The sequence below is a fragment of the Silurus aristotelis genome (assembly GCF_946808225.1).
Source record: "Silurus aristotelis genome assembly, chromosome: 12".
NCBI classification, from domain to species: Eukaryota; Metazoa; Chordata; class Actinopteri; order Siluriformes; family Siluridae; genus Silurus; species Silurus aristotelis.
The window spans coordinates 18,470,076-18,492,767 of record NC_139585.1 but is presented as its reverse complement, the minus strand read 5'-3'; the positions used below and the strand labels follow the sequence as shown (position 1 = coordinate 18,492,767).

The window sequence follows — 22,692 nt, the reverse complement described above, 5'->3', positions numbered from 1 at the left end:
ATCAAGCATTCTTGCAGCAAAAAAAATACTGTATATATTTTATAGAATAAAGCACCTTAACAATAATTGGGAAAATAAAAAGGGCATTTATTTTGCCCTCAAAACATATGTGAATAAAAACGAAGAAAAAGCATAAGATAAGATCATGAATAGATAACTATATTTATAAAATATAACAACAATGCTTACACTATACTTGGGATGGTGGAGATGGTGGAATGTAGAGATTAGCAGCACACAATCTTTGCTCGTTTGCTTCTCTGCTCTCCGCTGTAGTGCCACTTATCACAACGGTCTTCACGTGCATGGCGCGAATCTGGATAGTGGCTTGAAGAACGGTGCGAGGTCTGGTATCTCCTGTCCCACTCCCGATCCCACGAACACTCCTCTCTCCCTCTTTTGTAGTGGCAGTCTCTGTGATGGTCCGCGTATTTGTCCCAGTATTGAGCTGCCTCTTTATCTCTGGAGGAATTGCGGAAGCGTTTCCTAGGTGGGTAATACTCTTTTTCTGACCGATGGCTGTCTCCATAATGCTCTTTGTAGTTTCGACTGCTCTTTTTTTCTCCATCCTTGTCCTGATTGGTAGTCAAATATCGGTAATGCTCTTGGCGCTCAGCCGATCTTTTCCGTTTCAAAGAACTGGGTTTGCCAGACTGACACATTTTCGTGTTGTCTTTGCCATTTGTTTGTTTACAGATATTTGCCATCTTGGGACTTCTCTGTGATGGAGGTTTATCATTCTTCTGCTGGGTGAGATTGTGATTGCTCACAGCAGACTCTTTTGTGGCCTTCTCTCTACTTGACGCCTCTGTTAAGGTCGCCTGTGTTTTAGGCATCACCTCTGCTGGCTTAGACAATGCCTGGATGTCTGTGCCCAGTGTGGGTGCTGGGTTCGAGACACACTGAACAAGAGGGTTGGTGAGTGGTTTAGCCCTTTCCGTACCGATTGATGGGGAAAGAAGGCCCTCTGATCTGGGACAGCTGAACAGAACATATATATATATGGTCAATATTTATTTAATAAATGTAATTGATCATATTTTTTGCAAGATTGGAAGAGATTGTGTGATCAGGAAAAAGTGCTTACTTTGACACACGCTGCGAATCAGAGTCAGTTATGGAAGAAGCAGAGGCAGGACTGTCTGAAGTCTAAAAATGAAATGACCAACCAAATAATATTAAGAGCCACACAAGCACTCCAATGCAACACATGTTTAAGTATCAAAAAAGTAAACACGTTTCTTAATTAACTACTGTTTTAATTAGAATGATAAAATGACACTCAGATGCAGTTCAACAGAAGTTTCCTACCTTGTCAGAATGTTTGAAGCCGTTGACTTTGTGATGGCCATTCACATGCCTGTGTCCTGAACCATTTGCACCTGTGTAAGACTCTGAGAGGCTGTTGGATTTCTGAGAGTCTGTTGGATTCCCTTCACTAATGCCACTGCTGCTCGGCTCTAAGCCATTGTTATGTTCCTTCGAGGGAGATGAGTGGCTTGGAGTAAAACCCTTGTGGTTAAAATCTCCATTTTTCAAATGTGTTGTCCTAAAAATAAATCAAAGTACAAAATGTTTACAAACCAGGTTAAACACCAATTAAAAATGAAACATTAATGACATATTAAAAGCATAACATTATAATTATAATATACCTTTGCTTGATGTAGAACAGCAGGTATGCTTGTTGGTCCAGCACAGAACGAATATCAGTGGGAGTCACCGATGAATCGTTCATCTCATACCACTGGCCATTACTTGCCTGAAACAGAGCATCACACATTGTCGCCTTAGTCCTGTCATCGACACCGTCAGAAGGTTGAGAGTTGAACATGTGTAGTATGTCTCACCTTTACATAGCAGTAGTAGTGTCCTTCATAGCAGCTGAAGCCTGAGTGAACCAGTACAGCATACAGCCCGTAAATCTGCGGCTCTCCACGAGACTTAGACATGTAGGGCCGCATGTCAATATACTCATTGTAGCTCACATCCTGTGCAAAGGAGAGAACACAATTCATCAAGAGATGTTTTGTTTTTTTTATTGTATATCTGTGAAATATGTTATGATGAACAATTTTCCTGGGCTATTAAAACATTTAGAGTAAACATCTACCTTGGAGATTTTGACTCCACTGAAGTCAAAGCGTTTCAGAGAGATGGTGAGCACGTTGGAGTTGCGGTCGATGGTTAATCTTTTGGACGCTTTAACCATTTCCTTACAACTACAGGAAGAATAAAATGTAAAAGGTATTAATTACAATAACAGGTAAGGCTCAACATAAAGTTCTTGCCGTATTAAGGTCAAGTATCCTGTAAGTGTCGGCTCAGTTATGCATGTGACGCTTACCTGCTGCACCTGTACGCATTCTCCCAATCCAACTGCTCAGGCTTCACAAACTGCTCAAGAGCCTTGTTAATAGATGGTGCATTCTGCAAGATAAATAAAATAAATAAAGTTAATATTAGCGTAACAATTTACATATTAGGGTCAAGCAATAATTAATCATATACAACAAACCTGTGTTATTCAAGTAATAAAGCAGCCTTCTTCTATAATATAAGGTTTACAGTACAGTTACAGCAGTAGTACATTAAAAATTGTATTACACACAGACACACAATGTTACCTCAATGTCCAGTGTAATATCCATATAAGGATCAAATGTATCTGATACGGCTTTACAGTTCCGACACTTTACTGTAGAAACAAGAATCATTCAATTAGACATTCAATCAACCAGATTTTCAGTTTTACCATGTTTACAAACACTTCTACTAATAAAAATGCATAACAAAGTTCTAGTAAATCTAACAATTATCTCCATCACTTAACATTTAAAATAAAGAAAAAACAAACAAAACAAAAATAGATAAACATACAACTGCATAAATCCCAACTCACCTCTAGACCTCAGATGTCCTCCAAATATCTGCTGGATCAGATTAGTGCCCTGTATATACCTGTCCAATCGGGAAATATGAAAGATCAGCCATGATCAGAGATTACGTAATCCATGTAAACATCACAATTGACGTTTTGAACTGATTCAGCTGGGTGTCAAAAAACGTTTATTTCCAAAACAATAGGATTAATTGGCCCTTCATTTTTTAATTGGTCATTGATTTTTAGGTCATTAGCTATTAGTCATTAAATTGGTTGTTCAATATACTATATGTCACCTCCCTAAATTTGTCAGGTTCAAGGGCAGATATACAGTCAGTAATATTGCTGGTTGCCCAAATATTCAATACATCACATGACACAACTGAGCGATATAATATCAATAATATTAAATGCTGCACCAAACCGATGTTTAAACAGACTCACTTATCAGTAGACAGGCAGGACTTTTGCATAGCATCCACTGTGTACCGCAAGAACTCATGGGCATCTTCTTGATTTCCATACTGGAAATGCTTTGCAATCCCTAAAGCCAACAAAAGCAATTACATTTAGGTATGTTTAAATCCAATAAATAACTGTGCATTATTGTAATTTAACAGAGGGCAGATGCTCACGTTTTAGTTCATGCAGCACGCCAATGGGTTTAATGACATTCCCAGAATTAGCAAACACCAGGGTAATGTGATTTTGCATCGTACACAGCATGCAAAACTCAGATTCGGGACCTGTGAGGGAAAATATAGCAACAATTAAAATCACTGTATGCTAAGTACATCAAAAATGTATTCAGGAGGATATTCGAAGACTCACATGTTTTGGAATGCTCTCCTGACAACATGTAGTTGGCAAAGGGTGCAGTGTAAGAAAGACACTGAAGAGCTGAATTCAGAAAACATGTGTTGCCCAGGTTTTGAAGACCTGCTCCAATATGGTGCACTTGGGTCCATTTCATGCTGAGACGCTCTGATTGGAACAGGATCTTCTGTGGCAGATTGATGCCATCGGCACTGTTTAAGGCCACTGCACAGTAAAGCAGACAAAGCATTGTTTTTTTTTTAGCTTTTCCTTCATACAAGACACATAACTGGATAACCTTGGAAGTTGAAGTAAACAGTTAAGTCCTTACCTTGTGTATTTGGCTTTTTAGCAGGAAATGCTTTGTTGCCTCCATAAGGAGCAACATCACAGCTGGAAGCCACACAGGTAGCCATGGTCCTGGAAAGCTTGACGTTGGAAGTGTCGACACTTTAGCTGATGATGACGTCGTTCACTTCCTCAGAGCAGACAGGAGACAGGGGACTGCGGTGAGTTCTTCAAAACGGTGTCAACTATTTTAAATCTTTATTCTGTTGAAAACAAATATTATACAGCAAACGTTAACAGTGAATAGGTTACTAAATCAGGAGTGATTTTAAGCCATGTAACACGTTTTCACATTGTACATCCTCAAGCAACCAGACAATATATTCCACCTTTAAACAAGTATTTATTTAACTATCTTTTAATGTTGTTAATTGTTGTGGACGTGAAGCTTAGCTGAGTTAGTTAAATGGTTAACTTTCTGGGAAAAACACCAGAGAGAGAGAGAGAGAGAGAGAGAGAGAGAGAGAGAGAGAGAGAAAGAAGAAGATGACGATGAGTAATGGCACCACTATATGCATCGACATTTGATGTAACCATAAGAAAAAATATAAAATGCTACGTATAATATTTACTTTGCAAGGGCTAAATACTGTAATTACAGTAAAATGCATCGACATTTGACATTAACATATTGCACATCTTTTTGACTGCTGATATTGCTGTTTTGCACCAACTCTTTTGTTTACATTTTGGTAATTACAAGGTACACTCCTGTAGTCAGTTCTCTCTTACACACACTGCACTGTGTAATATACAGTAGGTTTACTGGCAGCGCTATATGTGTTTTGTGTGTCCTACACTGTCTTGTGTTGTCTTTGCGCCTATATGGCTTGCAATCTTTGCACCAGGTTGCACACGATGCACTTTATGTAGCGAGGACACTGACTAGGCCTTGGCTCTGTGTTTTATTTTATGTAGCTTTATGTTGTTAAATGTAGCACCAGGGTTCTAGAGGAACGTTGTCTCATTACGCTGTGTACTGCATCAGCTATATATGGTTGAAATGACAATAAAAGCTTCTTGACTTGACTTAAAAAATAACACGAAACGCCTCATCTATTCTTTTTGTACGATTTTAAATATTAATAAGTAATTATGTTTGGATTTTTGTGTTAACTTAAGTCTCAGAGAATCGCAGAGAAAGAGCAAGCGAGCGAACCTGGGACACCCTGATACAAATCTCTTAAGCTCGGATCTGTCAGTGTGTGTGTGTGTGTGTGTGTGTATATGTGTGTGCGCGCACGTGCACGTGACAGGATAAGATGAGCGCGGAGAGACGGAGGGATGCGCTGGAGTAAAGTAGAATGAAAGTAGGAGCAAGGCAGAATACATGTGTGTGATTAAAAAGAAGGACAGTAGAGTGTGGTAAAGAAGTAAATGTGGTGAAGGTTAATGCACAATTTAGCGTGTACGTCAAAAACAACAACACATTTAAATAATACATATACTATTTACACTGTAAGATATTATACAGTAACAGGTAATTCTCTCCACATTTCTGGTTAACTATTTTGAAGGGGGGAAATGCCTTCCTGACTCAAAGCGACGGCTTATAAATCTAGATCATCAGGTCATTTAGAAAAAAATACATTATATTTAATACCCAGACAGAGAGACCGAGACCCATACACACGATTAGCGACGATCTTGAGTGCGCGTGTGCACGATCGCATAGAAGCACCTCTCAGCGGATTTACATTACGAACAAATACCGAAAAAAAACTTTCCTTAAAGACTGTCCTTTCTCTAAAGATGAAATTACGGTAAAGGATGAATGTACTTGGCATAATAATTATGGAAAACAGTATGTTTATACCATCGGCAAAGGTTACCTAGCTAGCATCTTAGCATCGCGCTACAAAACATTTATAAAAACCAACTTTTTCCAAAGTATCTAAACTCAGTTTTAGCACACACAAGAAACGTAGTAAAATACCATGGAAAATATTTTTATAACTAAAAACACTCTGAAAATACGAAAATTAGGCTATTAAACACATTCAGCTATTATTCGTCGCTCCTTACCTTACACGCTTGATCTGGAAATAACCGGAAATCTCCGAGGCAACGGGTATAACAAAGAGTGCCTTACGCTCATTGGTGCTTTAGGAGGCAATTGCTCCACCAATCAGGATGCATTACATTACGTCACCAATTGGGCGGGGCTCTAAGAATTCCAGTAGCTCTCAATGTAGCATTTTTCAAAAAAACGCGCACCTTTTTTTTTTTTTTTTTGGTAAAATGCTAAATCCTGCATAATTTAGGCAGGATAATACATTTCAGGTATTCATTAACTTTAATGCACTTTTGCAGGGGCAACCGCCAGACACCTGTTGTCACCTTTGTTAATATTTTTGTTTCGTTTACATTTTGTTTCCATGTTTATTTAAAAATTTTGCCAATTAGGTTTCATAGATTAATTAGAACCAATGACTACATAGGCATCTGCAAAGCACAATACATGTCCTTCTATTAAAAAATAAAAATGTTTTAAACTTGTATACAGGTAATGTGGTCACACTAGCGCTAAGCTCAGGAAGTGTAACATATGCACAACAACAATTTAAAAAAAACCAATTAACCATCCATTGCAGAAATATAAATGCTTTAATATTTTAATGACAAAAGAAAAACGTGAAACTGTGCCCAGAAATCTATGTGGTCTGAGTCTCTCAGATAACTATTCAGATGAACAGTAATGTATTTGTCTTTATAAACCCTGGCAAAGTTGACTTCATGCATAGGAACAGGTCACAAAAATAAATAAAACTATACACATAATATGTCAAAGTGTCACATTGTAAAGTATCGTCAGTAGTTATTATAGTGATGCTTTCTCTGGTCCATCCTTTGTGGTTTGTAGTTCACTGATCTGTCTTCTGAGCTGACTGATTTCCTCTGCTTGCTCTGAAACCCTCTGTTGTAACCTGTAGATTACCTAGAAATTGGAGTAGACAAATATTATATGATTAATAAACATTTTATCTTAATTCTTAGCACACTGTTAATAGCCTTCACCCACCGTCTAAATAATTTTTTATATATAATTTAATATATAGTAAATGTACACCTACAAACATGGGCTAATAATAAATGACTCAATCTTTATCCATTCAAATGATCATTGCTTAATTGTTACTGATAATTCTCTTTTTTGGTGGGGATTTTGTAGAAACTAACCAACTACCACTTTACAGTCAATCTTGCCATCCCCAAAACTATTAAGTATAACTATTCTTACTATTAATCTCAACAATGCTTAAACACAATCCTGTTTTCTCTCTGCTTTCTATCCTGTAATTATGAACACAATAGAATTCTAAAATGTGCTTAATCTATGCTACAATATGGAAGAAATAACAGTTAATATCTGTTCAGTGTCAGTGCAGCAGATTAAAAAATTAGGATAGATAAACACACACACAAAATAAAACCCCCACACATACACATACTTTACACACATGAAAAATATCCTTACAGTCTGTCAAATCTCTTCATAAAACATTTGCATACCAAGAAACTTGGTATTCATAAAATCTAGTTTGCAGAAAAGCAACATTCTACTACTAATACTACTACTGACATATAAAGCACTTAACGGTCTCGCACCACCGTATCTGAGTGAACCTTCTGTACCAGTATGATCCTCCACGCCTACTTAGATCAAAAGGTGCTGGCTATCTGTTGGTTCCTCCAATAATTAAGATTACAGCAGGGGGCAGATCTTTCTCTTATAAAGCCCCGCAGTTATGGAACAGCCTTCCTATCAGTGTTCGGGACTCAGACAAAGTCTCAGTGTTTAAGTCGAGGTTGAAAACATATTTATTCAGTCAAGCCTTTAATCAGTAGATTTTTTCTCAGGTAAAGGCTCAGATCTGGAGGGAACATTGATATAGAGTGTTTGGTGAACTGGGATATTTGTATGCTGTCGTCCCCTCACATTCACGCGTTCACTCAGGTTTGTTGATGGTGGTGTGGTGGGTCGTCTCTTATCCCAGAGATCCCTCATGTCTGTGTTGCCTTCTGGTTCTCCCTTTTAGTTATGCTGCCATAGCGAGTCTTGCCGGAGTCCAAACTGCACAGTGACTTTAACTCTCATGCAACAATAGGTACACTTAATAATCCATATCCTTCTCTTCCTGTCACCCTCTTCTCTCTCTCTCTCTCTTGGTCGAGTTAAACAAGCTCCTGAGGCTCCAGTGCCCACTGTTCCTGCCCCTCTCCCCTCCGTGGATCTTCCCACTTCATCCAGGCCTGCCTCTGGATAGTGTTCTCTTTGACTGGAGGCCACTCTGTGCAGCTGGGGAAGGTTTGTCATCAACGCCTTGGGTGGTTCCATGAAATTCCGGAGTAAGAACGGGAGCTTTGAGGATGGATTGGACTGTAGTTGATGTCAGCAGTCTCTTACACTGACTCAGGAATACATTTCGCTTTTGATCATCATCACTGCACCCCGCAACATTGTATACCTGCCACAAATGGACATTCGGTGTAACCCAGATGAGGATGGGTTCCCTCTTGAATCTGGTTCCTCTCAAGGTTTCTTCCTTATGCCGTCTCGGGGAGTTTTTCCTTGCCACAGTCGCCAGTCGCCACCGGCTTGCTCATCAGGGACAAACTTACTCATAAAGAACATATTCATTTTTAATCACCGCATTATCTGTGTAAAGCTGCTTTGAGACAATGTTCATTGTTAAAAGCGCTATACAAATCAAAATTAATTGAATTGAATTGAACATTCATATTTTAGGAGAAATCGTGTAAATGTAGGTATAAGAAGATTCAATTTTGTGATCTGTTGCATGACTTTAAATCTTATTATCTGACAGTCATTGCATGTTTATACATGAAATACATCATGAAGTTTAAATTGCACATCTATTTCATTTTAGGAAACCATGTAGTGTCATATTAAAGTTTCTTTTCGGCTTCTCCCGTTAGGGGTCGCCACAGCGGATCCTCCGCACGTTTGATTTGGCACATGTTTTACGCTGGATGCCCTTCCTAACGCAACCCTCCCCAATTTATCCGGGCTTGGGACCGGCACTAAGAGTGGCTGGGGATGGTTCCCTGACCGGGAATCGAACCCGGGTCGCAGCGGTGGGAGCGCTGCATCTTAACCACTAGACCACCAGGGGACCTATGTAGTGTCATATTAATAACTTAAAATAAAGCAATCTGAAAACAAATCCAAAACAAATAAGTCATATCCTCAAAGCATTCAGGATTTAGCCACTAAGAATTTCACTGGACTCGTCATACTTGCCGCTAACTTGACCGTGACAAATTATTTTACAGTGATCAGTGGTGGACAGTAATGAAGTACTTGAGTAGCTCTGTTGTGTATCTGTACTTTACTAAAGTATTTTTATTTGGGGAGATTTTAACTTTAACGTCACTACATTTTAAAGTCAAATATCTTATTTTTACTTTTGCTAATTCAATTGTTTCTTTTTATTTGAGTGGATAAAAACTGGTCAAACTAGCAGCAAGCCACCAATCGGTCGTACCTCAACTACACAGCCAAAAACAGAACTAAGAAAAAAAAGACATAACCCGTATAACAACACAAACAATAAAGAAAAAACAAGAACGTCGCAGCTTGCCCTGCAACATGCTGGTGCCAAACTCTGTTTTTAATTAGATCTAAAACATGGGGCCTTATTTGCACATTGTTTTTGATAAGCTGAAAAGAAGGTTTTGGGTTCCTGATCATTTTTGTAGATATCAATCAGTGTTTGACTTATAAATATCATTCTATTAATAGATTGGGTTAGGGTTAATAGGAATGATAATAGGAACATTATAACCATAGTAATTCATAGTACTTTGGATACTTAAGTATATTTGAGGGCAAATACTTTTGTACTTTTACTCAAGTGAAAGTTTAAAGTGATTAACTGGAGTAATATTTTACAGTGTATCTCTTCTATAACTCAAGCACATGCTTGTGCACTTCGTTTACCACTGACACTGGTGAGGCAAACTGCAATAAAACACTGTCAGATTGAAAATGATTAGCCTATGTGCCAAATTTAAATGTAAATCATGTCACATGTACTTGGTCTTTGTTGTTAAAGAGATCACTTTGCAGTAGCTGGGATGCATTCGGTCGCTTTGAGGGGTCCAGGCAGGTCAGCAGCTTTATTTTTTTGATCAGGACTGGCCAGGTCTTATACAGGTCATCTGGAACCATTCCCTTCCTCAGGTCTCTGAGTGTTTGCACACGTTCCATCTCAGTCCCAAATGACTGGAACAACTCGACAGCAATCACTCCGACACTATACATATCTGACTGCAAACACAAAGGAAAGATACTTTGAGACAAGTTCAGAAAAATCACTCGAACTTTGTGTATATTATCAGGTAATTCAATTAGCTGCTCTTTATAACTGTTCATACTACTGTTTTATTTTAGTTTATAAATACTGAGTAGATTTAATTACCTTTGAGTCATAATGAGAGCCCTGTAGCTGTTCTGGAGAAGCATAAACAAAAGTGCCCACTCCTGTAGTGTGAGAGGACACTGAAAAACAACATATTTCTAAACTCAGGATTTGATACAAAAGTTGAAATGCATCCAACAACATAATACTAACTACTACAGGATCTATAGATAAATAGGCTTGCATAGTTTAATAATATAGTGTAGCATGATGGTGTAATGTGGGCCTTTGTCAACATCCTGGAATCATAAATCTCATCTGCGTTTCCACATATGTGAGAACCGGAACACTCTTCGTTTTCATTCATCACAATATCCGTACAAGCCAAGCCGAAGTCACCTACTTTTACAAGGCACTCATGGCCATGCAGGAAAATGTTCCTTGGCTATAAGCAAAAGCAATGCACATTTCAAGACAATGTTTTTTGCTGCACAAGCACAAGTTTTCTTGAAAGACTAAATACTGAAACAATTTTGCTAAGTTTGGCAAGTTCTCTACCAGCGAGGTCGCTTGCAGTTCTCTTTCATTTCTAAACACCAACATAGAACACATAAAATAATTATCAAATCTGTACAGGACGTCTGCCCAAATATAATAGAAAAGGCCAGGGGAGTGAATGTACTCGACCCCTTCAAGTATTCGTTTTAAGATGTCAAATGCTTGTCGAGAGTCAAATGGACAGGAAGGAAGGAACCTGCAAATAAAGAAACTGTAGCCAGCGTGCATTTATATTCACAGAGACTGATGTTGTATATGTATGTATAGGTGCATATAGGTAAATTAGAAGATCATTAAAAAGTTTTATTTTAGTAAAAAAAAAAAAACTTGTATATTATATAGATCCATCACACACAGACTGATATATTTCAAGTGTTTATTTATTTAATTTTGATGATTATGGCTTACAGCTAATGAAAACCCAAAATTCAGTATCTCAGAAAATTAGAATGTTGTGAAAAAGTTCAATTTTGGAGACTCGTGGTGTCACATTCAAAATACCTGCAAAGGTTTCCTGAGCCTTTAATTAGCAACTCAGTCTGTTACAGGCTACACAATAATGGGGAAAGACTGCTGACTCCAGACGATCATTGACACCCTACACATGGAGCGTAAGACACAAAAGGTTATTGCTAAAAAAGCTGGGGGTTCATAGAGCGCTGCATCCAAGCACATTAATGGAAAGTTGAATAGAAAAAAAAAATTTTTCTTTATGATATGGCGCGTTATCCTGCTGGAAGTAGCCATCAGAAGATGGGTACACTGTGGTCATAAAGGGATGGACATGGTCAGCAACAATACTCAGGTAGGCTGTGGCATTGACACGAAGCTCAATTGGTACTAATGGGCCCAAAGTGTGCCAAGAAAATATCCCCCACACCATTACACCACCACCACCAGCCTGAACCGTTAATACAAGGCAGGATGGATCCATGCTTTCATGTTGTTGATGCTGTAGCCCATCCGCCTCAAGGTTTGACGTGTTGTGAGTTCAGAGATGCTCTTCTGCATACCTCGGTTGTAACGAGTGGTTATTTGAGTTACTGTTGCCTTTCTATCAGCTCAAACCAGTCTGGCCATTCTCCTCTGACCTCTGGCATCAACAAGGCATTTGCGCCCACAGAACTGCCGCTCACTGGATATTTTCTCTTTTTCAGACCATTCTCTGTAAACCCTAGAGATGGTTGTGTGTGAAAATCCCAGTAGATCAGCAGTTTCTGAAATACTCAGACCAGCCCGTCTGGCAGCAACAACCATGCCACGTTCAAAGTCACATAAATCACCTTTCATCCCCATTCTGACGCTCGGTTTGAACTGCAGCAGATCGTCTTGACCATGTCTACATGCCAAAATGCATCGAGTTGCTGCCATGTGATTGGCTGATTAGAAATTTGCGTTAACTAACAGTTGGACAGGTGTACCTAATAAAGTGGCCGGTGAGTGTATATCGGTCTGTGTGTAATGAATCTTTATAATATACAAGTTTCACTTTTTGTATTGAATTACTAAAAATAAATCAACTTTTGAATGATATTCTAATTTATTGAGATGCACCTGTAAATGTGCAGGGACATGACCACCATCATTTATACAGAGCAAGTAGAATATGCCAGTAAATAAAGCATTAAATGTACCTGTTGACAGATCTAGTTTTTGTGTAGCATTCTGTTCCTGAATCCAGTCTTTTAATGAACGCTCACACAGCTGCATTTGGATGTAAAGCATTAAATGGTACTGAACCTGTAGAATGGACAAACATACGTGAATAAATGAAAGCATTACTCAATACATTTTCCCCCCAGCATTGCTTAGAAGTTGATAAAGGACATACAGAACTTTCCCATTGAAGTGCAGGACAGGTCTCCCCTACAGCGTACGGCTCTTCCAGGAACGTACACGGCACAAGGTTCTGTGAAAAGCCTGCTTTTTTTTCTGGACACAACCTAACAGCTCTGCTCTTTTGTTATCGGAGAGCTTAGAATATTATTTGAGCTATTTTTAAGCACGTTTGTAGGCTTAAAAACGATGAAGGATCCACTGGTGCTCTCCTCAGCAAGTCTGTAATAAAAACTCAATGAATTACACTGTGGTAGGCATGCTTATCTGCTCCATTTAAAAAAAATTAATAGGAAAGATCCAACCTTTCTGTCTGTGATGATGATTCAGAAGCCGGTATAGCAGGCAGAGAGGTAGGTGAATCTGGAAGCAATTTATTATTAGTAAATACACAACAGTAAGTTGTGGTTTAGTAGTTATGCATATAGTGCCTATATTATTTATAACCACCCTGGGCCATTTCATTGAGTGAATCACCCTGCTTGTCTGCGTTTACCATGTAAAATTCCACTTTCTAGTTCAAAAACATTTATTAGAGTACAATTAGAAACATCAGTGATATGAAAGTCATTGGTGATGTTTCTAAAATATCAATGCTAGAAAGCATCTTTAATTGGCATGTACTAAACAGCATGATGTAGCAAAAAAAAAAGAAGCTATCTTTGTGTAGAGAGTAGCTTCTTCGAGATTTGTATAAAAAAAAAAAAAAAAACAGAACATTGGTCATATTGTGTCTCAAATGATTATACCATTGTCATGACTATGAGTGCTTTAGACACTAATAAATGTTCATGGCCGAATCAGAGCTGTGTCTTATTTACTCTACAATAATGTACACTCTAATGAATACTAATGAATATACACATATGGAGAACAACATCAGTGCAGATTATAATGAGATGTTAATAATGTAATAATTACATCATTTACATAATTATAATAATTTAAGGAAACACTCGCACTACTTTAAATAGGCCAGGGCAAACATGTATGGTTAAAATTTAGATTTTGTAACACTATTCAAGAGGTAAGGGAAAGTGACAGATGAGCAAAGAAGTCAGAAATAAAGGTTTCTTTCCTTACAAGAGGAAAATAAGACAGGTAAAATACAAGTTAATGTAAGTGATTTACTATTCACTGAAGTCTGCACATGCTCCATCCATGCAGTGTGATATCCAAAAATGTTCAGATGCTGAAGACTGGACATCGGCCTACCTTCATAAAGTCATACTTCGTCACATTCTTGATCAGGATCTTTTTTACAGCGTAGTCCTGTCCATCCAACTTGTTTTTCAACTAAATAAAGAGTAAAATATATCACTAAAGTGTAAAAAGATTAGTATATTGAATTTGAAAGCAAAATACAGTGTCATAGATTACCACACCTTAAAGACTTTTCCGTATGTTCCTCTGCCTAGCGGTGAGATTTTATCAAATTCACTGAGGTAGCGAGAGGTATGGAAAAGACCATCTTTTGTTCTAAAATATAAAGAATACTAAAAGATCTACAGAATAGGCATATAAAGTAAAACTGCCTACAGTTCTAATCACTTCTGTATATTGTGTATTCTCTTTACAAAACTGCATGTAATTGTAGATTCGTGTTAAATACATAATACAAATGACAAAATTATTGGTACACCGGACTTTTTTTTTTTTTTTTTTTTGCCACATGTGGTTTGAGGCACACAATTGTGTAGGATGTCTTTGGTTGAAGTAGATTTACATTTTCCCTTCACTTGCACTGGAAGACCAAAAACTGTTCTAGAAGGACAGTGCTCCTGTGCACAACGTTAGCTCCATGAAGATAAGTTTTATATGGGATGGAGTGAAAGATTTGGAGCAGCCTGCTATAGAGCTCTGACCTCAACCCTATTAAACACCTCTGGGATTAATTGGTGTGCTGACTGCACCTCAGGCCTCCTCACCCTACATCAGATCCTGACTTTACTAATGCTCTTTAATGAGCACAAATCTCCACAAGCAGACTCGACTCCAAAATCTAGTGGAACATCCTCCCCAACTTTTAAAAATAGTCCCATTGCACAGCAGTACAGCGCTTCCAGCATTCCTGCTACTTCTGGAACATATCATGAAAGTCTTCTTTTCTAATCGTGTCAGGCATATTTGCGCTGGATCTCTGGAATGTTTCAAAACCCTGACCTTTGAGCCAGATCTTCATCTTCGGAAAGAAGGCGAAGTCCGTAGGAGACAAATCTGGCGAGTAGGGAGGTTGCGGAAGTCATGTTGTTTCCGGTGAAGAGAGCTCGGTGACAAATTGTGCACGTGGTCAGAATAACAGAAGTGGTAATACATGTGGTAGAATAGCACCATTTGCACAGCTCCTGATGTACACAGGAGGATGTCTTTCTTCACACTGACTTATGCATGTTAGTGCTCTCTGTGACTGCATGCAGCGTTGTGCTGCCATTTCTTGGCGTGTCACAAACTAGTCTTGAAATGTTGTGATACCTAGTAGCATTGTCTAAAGTCTGGAATAACGAGAGGCCTTTAAATAAGTATTATTTGTCATATATACACTACAGTATAGTGAAATTCTTTCTTAACATATCCCAGCTTGTTAGGAAACAGGCCAGAGCGTGTTGTCTATCATGTTGTCTATCATGTTGTCTATCATGTTGTCTATCATGTTGTATCATGGCTGACCCATGATACATCATACAGCAACCTTCCAACCAGTAACTCAGAGCCTGAACCACTGAGCTACCACCTGAATGGACAGATATGGTCTTCCTGCCATCAACCCCTCACAGTTATTATCCGAGTCAGACGCTGGGTTATTACAAAAAAGGAGAAGTAAACAGGATGTGTTAAATCATGTGGATATAAATCCAAGGTGAGGGGTATGTCCAAAAAAAAAAAAAAAAAAAAAAAGTGCCTTGATGATTAAAGACATTGTTTATATATATATATATATATATATATATATATATATATATATATATATATATATATATATATATATATATATATATAGCAACCATTTTAGTATATCTTCTTAACAAATAATACTATAGAAATTGCAGCTTTTATAGCAGTATAGGTTTACTGTCCTCTAAAAATGTCTCAACATGCAGTACACACTAAGTAATAACAGCTGAACATCATTTAACCATTCAAAGCCGTCTTATTCATCATGTTCATGTTTTGTCTGCTTGACAGGACCATACAAATTTGTGCATCTTGTATTAGAGCAGGAGCACATTTATTCACTACGATATAAAAATAAATTATAAATTCCAGTGGAAAAATAAGTTTTAATCACTAAACATTTGTTGAAAGTCTCAAATCAAGCACCAAAAAAATGCCATGATGCACAATTAAAACCATCCATGTTTGGGGTCCTGATGATTTACGTAATTTAAAACACCATATTTACTTAAAAAAAATTATAAGAATATTTATTCTATAATAATGCAAATAATGCTTTACTCTATACTCATATATTAAAAGCATTATTAGGCACACTGGGCAATAAAGATGTTAGTGTGAAAACGGTTATCACACTGCTGAATTGGGCACAACACCTGCAGAGTTTCAGAAACTCCGTTAAAAGTAAAACTGTGACATATGTAGCGTTTGCTTATTATTTAAAAAGTGGTGCTCTGAGAACTTTTACAAACCCGTGCTTCCACCAGCTCTCCTCCCAAAACTCGCCAGTGTTTTTACTGCCATGAAAAAAAGTAATTTAATTGCGGTGTTACTGCCGCAGGTGTTTTGTAGGACGTTTCTGTATCCAAGCCCACTGTCATACCTGCGTTTGAGTCATTTATTTTTCCAGGTTTTTTATCACTAAGCGCCGATGGGGTAAAGCATCCAGTTACGGTTCTGAGAGACACTGGTGCTGCTTAGTCCTTCATTTTAGAAAGTGCGCTACCCTTTTCCGAAGTTTCCGACTGGTTCTGAATCTGAATCTGGTTATTTTTTAGAACACGGTGTGTTTAATACAGAAAAGGTGTCTAAATGCTGCCGATAGTTGGTGGAAGGTCTTTCAAGTGGTGAGTCCATGTCCCCTACTTGTTCGAGCGATGCAGATCACAGGCTCATCACCCCCGTTGTTACTGACACGCTTCCACGTTGGTAAAAATGATTTCGTTTTATGTTCTTTTGGATGATGTTGTGAACCTATGTGGTATGTTTACACTTGTGTGAGGGGGTGTTACAACCTGCAGTATTTTGCAGGTTGTATTGTACCTGTACGCGGTGCGTGGTTTGTGTGCGGGTGCCATCCCAATACTCCAGTCAAGGCCGCCCCTGCACTCCAGTTAACTAAAATTGCACCCACTTGTGTTTACCTGTTACTGACCTACGCCCGTTCTGACTCCGAGTTTGCCCTGTCCTGCTTAAAGTTGATTAGCTTACTGTAAATACACACTATTATACATTTGTAAATATATGTACGTTTGTTGTTTTGTTCACCGGGAGTAGGGGTGTGGCTGCCATTTCTGTTGGGTGTATGTTTCTGCCCAATTTTTGGTGAGGGAGTTTGAGAAGTGAAGACAATTTTTGGTTTGTTTGTAGGTGATTGAGTGTTTGTAAAAAGAGTGGGTTTTTTTGCTTATTATTTTGCCATTGGACCACCCTGAAGTCTATTCATCTTCAAAAGTGCAGCCATAGAGCATGGCAAAAAAAGTCTTTAACCCTAAAACATATCAAGCATTCTTGCAGCAAAAAAAATACTGTATATATTTTATAGAATAAAGCACCTTAACAATAATTGGGAAAATAAAAAGGGCATTTATTTTGCCCTCAAAACATATGTGAATAAAAACGAAGAAAAAGCATAAGATAAGATCATGAATAGATAACTATATTTATAAAATATAACAACAATGCTTACACTATACTTGGGATGGTGGAGATGGTGGAATGTAGAGATTAGCAGCACACAATCTTTGCTCGTTTGCTTCTCTGCTCTCCGCTGTAGTGCCACTTATCACAACGGTCTTCACGTGCATGGCGCGAATCTGGATAGTGGCTTGAAGAACGGTGCGAGGTCTGGTATCTCCTGTCCCACTCCCGATCCCACGAACACTCCTCTCTCCCTCTTTTGTAGTGGCAGTCTCTGTGATGGTCCGCGTATTTGTCCCAGTATCGAGCTGCCTCTTTATCTCTGGAGGAATTGCGGAAGCGTTTCCTAGGTGGGTAATACTCTTTTTCTGACCGATGGCTGTCTCCATAATGCTCTTTGTAGTTTCGACTGCTCTTTTTTTCTCCATCCTTGTCCTGATTGGTAGTCAAATATCGGTAATGCTCTTGGCGCTCAGCCGATCTTTTCCGTTTCAAAGAACTGGGTTTGCCAGACTGACACATTTTCGTGTTGTCTTTGCCATTTGTTTGTTTACAGATATTTGCCATCTTGGGACTTCTCTGTGATGGAGGTTTATCATTCTTCTGCTGGGTGAGATTGTGATTGCTCACAGCAGACTCTTTTGTGGCCTTCTCTCTACTTGACGCCTCTGTTAAGGTCGCCTGTGTTTTAGGCATCACCTCTGCTGGCTTAGACAATGCCTGGATGTCTGTGCCCAGTGTGGGTGCTGGGTTCGAGACACGCTGAACAAGAGGGTTGGTGAGTGGTTTAGCCCTTTCCGTACTGATTGATGGGGAAAGAAGGCCCTCTGATCTGGGACAGCTGAACAGAACATATATATATGGTCAATATTTATTTAATAAATGTAATTGATCATATTTTTTGCAAGATTGGAAGAGATTGTGTGATCAGGAAAAAGTGCTTACTTTGACACACGCTGCGAATCAGAGTCAGTTATGGAAGAAGCAGAGGCAGGACTGTCTGAAGTCTAAAAATGAAATGACCAACCAAATAATATTAAGAGCCACACAAGCACTTCAATGCAACACATGTTTAAGTATCAAAAAAGTAAACACGTTTCTTAATTAACTACTGTTTTAATTAGAATGATAAAATGACACTCAGATGCAGTTCAACAGAAGTTTCCTACCTTGTCAGAATGTTTGAAGCCGTTGACTTTGTGATGGCCATTCACATGCCTGTGTCCTGAACCATTTGCACCTGTGTAAGACTCTGAGAGGCTGTTGGATCTCTGAGAGTCTGTTGGATTCCCTTCACTAATGCCACTGCTGCTCGGCTCTAAGCCATTGTTATGTTCCTTCGAGGGAGATGAGTGGCTTGGAGTAAAACCCTTGTGGTTAAAATCTCCATTTTTCAGATGTGTTGTCCTAAAAATAAATCAAAGTACAAAATGTTTACAAACCAGGTTAAACACCAATTAAAAATGAAACATTAATGACATATTAAAAGCATAACATTATAATTATAATATACCTTTGCTTGATGTAGAACAGCAGGTATGCTTGTTGGTCCAGCACAGAACGAATATCAGTGGGAGTCACCGATGAATCGTTCATCTCATACCACTGGCCATTACTTGCCTGAAACAGAGCATCACACATTGTCGCCTTAGTCCTGTCATTGACACCGTCAGAAGGTTGAGAGTTGAACATGTGTAGTATGTCTCACCTTTACATAGCAGTAGTAGTGTCCTTCATAGCAGCTGAAGCCTGAGTGAACCAGTACAGCATACAGCCCGTAAATCTGCGGCTCTCCACGAGACTTAGACATGTAGGGCCGCATGTCAATATACTCATTGTAGCTCACATCCTGTGCAAAGGAGAGAACACAATTCATCAAGAGATGTTTTGTTTTTTTTATTGTATATCTGTGAAATATGTTATGATGAACAATTTTCCTGGGCTATTAAAACATTTAGAGTAAACATCTACCTTGGAAATTTTGACTCCACTGAAGTCAAAGCGTTTCAGAGAGATGGTGAGCACGTTGGAGTTGCGGTCGATGGTTAATCTTTTGGACGCCTTAACCATTTCCTTACAACTACAGAAAGAATAAAATGTAAAAGGTATTTATTACAATAACAGGTAAGGCTCAACATAAAGTTCTTGCCGTATTAAGGTCAAGTATCCTGTAAGTGTCGGCTCAGTTATGCATGTGACGCTTACCTGCTGCACCTGTACGCATTCTCCCAATCCAACTGCTCAGGCTTCACATACTGCTCAAGAGCCTTGTTAATAGATGGTGCATTCTGCAAGATAAATAAAATAAATAAAGTTAATATTAGCGTAACAATTTACATATTAGGGTCAAGCAATAATTAATCATATACAACAAACCTGTGTTATTCAAGTAATAAAGCAGCCTTCTTCTATAATATAAGGTTTACAGTACAGTTACAGCAGTAGTACATTAAAAATTGTATTACACACAGACACACAATGTTACCTCAATGTCCAGTGTAATATCCATATAAGGATCAAATGTATCTGATACGGCTTTACAGTTCCGACACTTTACTGTAGAAACAAGAATCATTCAATTAGACATTCAATCAACCAGATTTTCAGTTTTACCATGTTTACAAACACTTCTACTAATAAAAATGCATAACAAAGTTCTAGTAAATCTAACAATTATCTCCATCACTTAACATTTAAAATAAAGAAAAAACAAACAAAACAAAAATAGATAAACATACAACTGCATAAATCCCAACTCACCTCTAGACCTCAGATGTCCTCCAAATATCTGCTGGATCAGATTAGTGCCCTGTATATACCTGTCCAATCGGGAAATATGAAAGATCAGCCATGATCAGAGATTACGTAATCCATGTAAACATCACAATTGACGTTTTGAACTGATTCAGCTGGGTGTCAAAAAACGTTTATTTCCAAAACAATAGGATTAATTGGCCCTTCATTTTTTAATTGGTCATTGATTTTTAGGTCATTAGCTATTAGTCATTAAATTGGTTGTTCAATATACTATATGTCACCTCCCTAAATTTGTCAGGTTCAAGGGCAGATATACAGTCAGTAATATTGCTGGTTGCCCAAATATTCAATACATCACATGACACAACTGAGCGATATAATATCAATAATATTAAATGCTGCACCAAACCGATGTTTAAACAGACTCACTTATCAGTAGACAGGCAGGACTTTTGCATAGCATCCACTGTGTACCGCAAGAACTCATGGGCATCTTCTTGATTTCCATACTGGAAATGCTTTGCAATCCCTAAAGCCAACAAAAGCAATTACATTTAGGTATGTTTAAATCCAATAAATAACTGTGCATTATTGTAATTTAACAGAGGGCAGATGCTCACGTTTTAGTTCATGCAGCACGCCAATGGGTTTAATGACATTCCCAGAATTAGCAAACACCAGGGTAATGTGATTTTGCATCGTACACAGCATGCAAAACTCAGATTCAGGACCTGTGAGGGAAAATATAGCAACAATTAAAATCACTGTATGCTAAGTACATCAAAAATGTATTCAGGAGGATATTCGAAGACTCACATGTTTTGGAATGCTCTCCTGACAACATGTAGTTGGCAAAGGGTGCAGTGTAAGAAAGACACTGAAGAGCTGAATTCAGAAAACATGTGTTGCCCAGGTTTTGAAGACCTGCTCCAATATGGTGCACTTGGGTCCATTTCATGCTGAGACGATTGATGCCATCGGCACTGTTTAAGGCCACTGCACAGTAAAGCAGACAAAGCATTGTTTTTTTTTTTTTTAGCTTTTCCTTCATACAAGACACATAACTGGATAACCTTGGAAGTTGAAGTAAACAGTTAAGTCCTTACCTTGTGTATTTGGCTTTTTAGTAGGAAATGCTTTGTTGCCTCCATAAGGAGCAACATCACAGCTGGAAGCCACACAGGTAGCCATGGTCCTGGAAAGCTTGACGTTGGAAGTGTCGACACTTTAGCTGATGATGACGTCGTTCACTTCCTCAGAGCAGACAGGAGACAGGGGACTGCGGTGAGTTCTTCAAAACGGTGTCAACTATTTTAAATCTTTATTCTGTTGAAAACAAATGTTATACAGCAAACGTTAACAGTGAATAGGTTACTAAATCAGGAGTGATTTTAAGCCATGTAACACGTTTTCACATTGTACATCCTCAAGCAACCAGACAATATATTCCACCTTTAAACAAGTATTTATTTAACTATCTTTTAATGTTGTTAATTGTTGTGGACATGAAGCTTAGCTGAGTTAGTTAAACTAACTACAGTTAGATACAGTAAAATGCATCGACATTTGACATTAACATATTGCACATCTTTTTGACTGCTGATATTGCTGTTTTGCACCAACTCTTTTGTTTACATTTTGGTAATTACAAGGTACACTCCTGTAGTCAGTTCTCTCTTACACACACTGCACTGTGTAATATACAGTAGGTTTACTGGCAGCGCTATATGTGTTTTGTGTGTCCTACACTGTCTTGTGTTGTCTTTGCGCCTATATGGCTTGCAATCTTTGCACCAGGTTGCACACGATGCACTTTATGTAGCGAGGACACTGACTAGGCCTTGGCTCTGTGTTTTATTTTATGTAGCTTTATGTTGTTAAATGTAGCACCAGGGTTCTAGAGGAACGTTGTCTCATTACGCTGTGTACTGCATCAGCTATATATGGTTGAAATGACAATAAAAGCTTCTTGACTTGACTTAAAAAATATAACACGAAACGCCTCATCTATTCTTTTTGTACGATTTTAAATATTAATAAGTAATTATGTTTGGATTTTTGTGTTAACTTTAGTCTCAGAGAATCGCAGAGAAAGAGCAAGCGAGCGAACCTGGGACACCCTAATACAAATCTCTTAAGATCGGAACTGTCAGTGTGTGTGTGTGTGTGTGTGTGTGTGTGTGTATATGTGTGTGCGCGCACGTGACAGGATAAGATGAGCGTGGAGAGACGGAGGGATGCGCTGGAGTAAAGTGAAATGAAAGTAGGAGCAAGGCAGAATACATGTGTGTGATT

General features: G+C 38.4%; 3 protein-coding genes across 3 annotated transcripts; all 3 read right to left on the bottom strand.

Annotated features, from left to right (window-relative positions):
• Positions 1 to 103: 103 nt before the first annotated feature.
• Positions 104 to 1,425, bottom strand: LOC310735155 (uncharacterized protein). Its single transcript, XM_083557729.1, has 3 exons — positions 1,312 to 1,425; positions 1,088 to 1,149; positions 104 to 981 (listed from the first exon to the last, which is right to left on the bottom strand). The coding sequence occupies exon 3, from the start codon at positions 834 to 836 to the stop codon at positions 228 to 230; it is 609 nt and encodes a 202-aa protein (XP_083413855.1). The 5' UTR covers positions 837 to 981; positions 1,088 to 1,149; positions 1,312 to 1,425; the 3' UTR covers positions 104 to 227.
• Positions 1,426 to 1,429: 4 nt separating this feature from the next.
• Positions 1,430 to 6,201, bottom strand: LOC310735154 (ubiquitin carboxyl-terminal hydrolase 42-like). The gene is made up of 11 exons (XM_083557728.1): positions 5,217 to 6,201; positions 4,032 to 4,785; positions 3,716 to 3,925; positions 3,520 to 3,630; positions 3,329 to 3,428; positions 2,903 to 2,961; positions 2,628 to 2,698; positions 2,348 to 2,430; positions 2,114 to 2,222; positions 1,851 to 1,991; positions 1,430 to 1,762 (listed from the first exon to the last, which is right to left on the bottom strand). Exons 2-11 carry the CDS (start codon positions 4,114 to 4,116, stop codon positions 1,625 to 1,627), a joined length of 1,107 nt encoding a protein of 368 aa, XP_083413854.1. The 5' UTR covers positions 4,117 to 4,785; positions 5,217 to 6,201; the 3' UTR covers positions 1,430 to 1,624.
• Positions 6,202 to 13,010: 6,809 nt separating this feature from the next.
• Positions 13,011 to 21,588, bottom strand: LOC310734922 (ubiquitin carboxyl-terminal hydrolase 42-like; the record flags this gene model as incomplete). The annotated part of the gene is made up of 17 exons (XM_083557402.1): positions 13,011 to 13,050; positions 13,134 to 13,191; positions 13,960 to 14,124; positions 14,214 to 14,307; positions 17,690 to 18,481; positions 18,586 to 18,647; positions 18,810 to 19,047; positions 19,154 to 19,260; positions 19,349 to 19,489; positions 19,612 to 19,720; positions 19,846 to 19,928; positions 20,126 to 20,196; positions 20,401 to 20,459; positions 20,827 to 20,926; positions 21,018 to 21,128; positions 21,214 to 21,393; positions 21,504 to 21,588. The coding sequence occupies 13 exons, from the start codon at positions 21,586 to 21,588 to the stop codon at positions 17,728 to 17,730; spliced, it is 2,100 nt and encodes a 699-aa protein (XP_083413528.1). The 3' UTR covers positions 13,011 to 13,050; positions 13,134 to 13,191; positions 13,960 to 14,124; positions 14,214 to 14,307; positions 17,690 to 17,727.
• Positions 21,589 to 22,692: the final 1,104 nt, after the last annotated feature.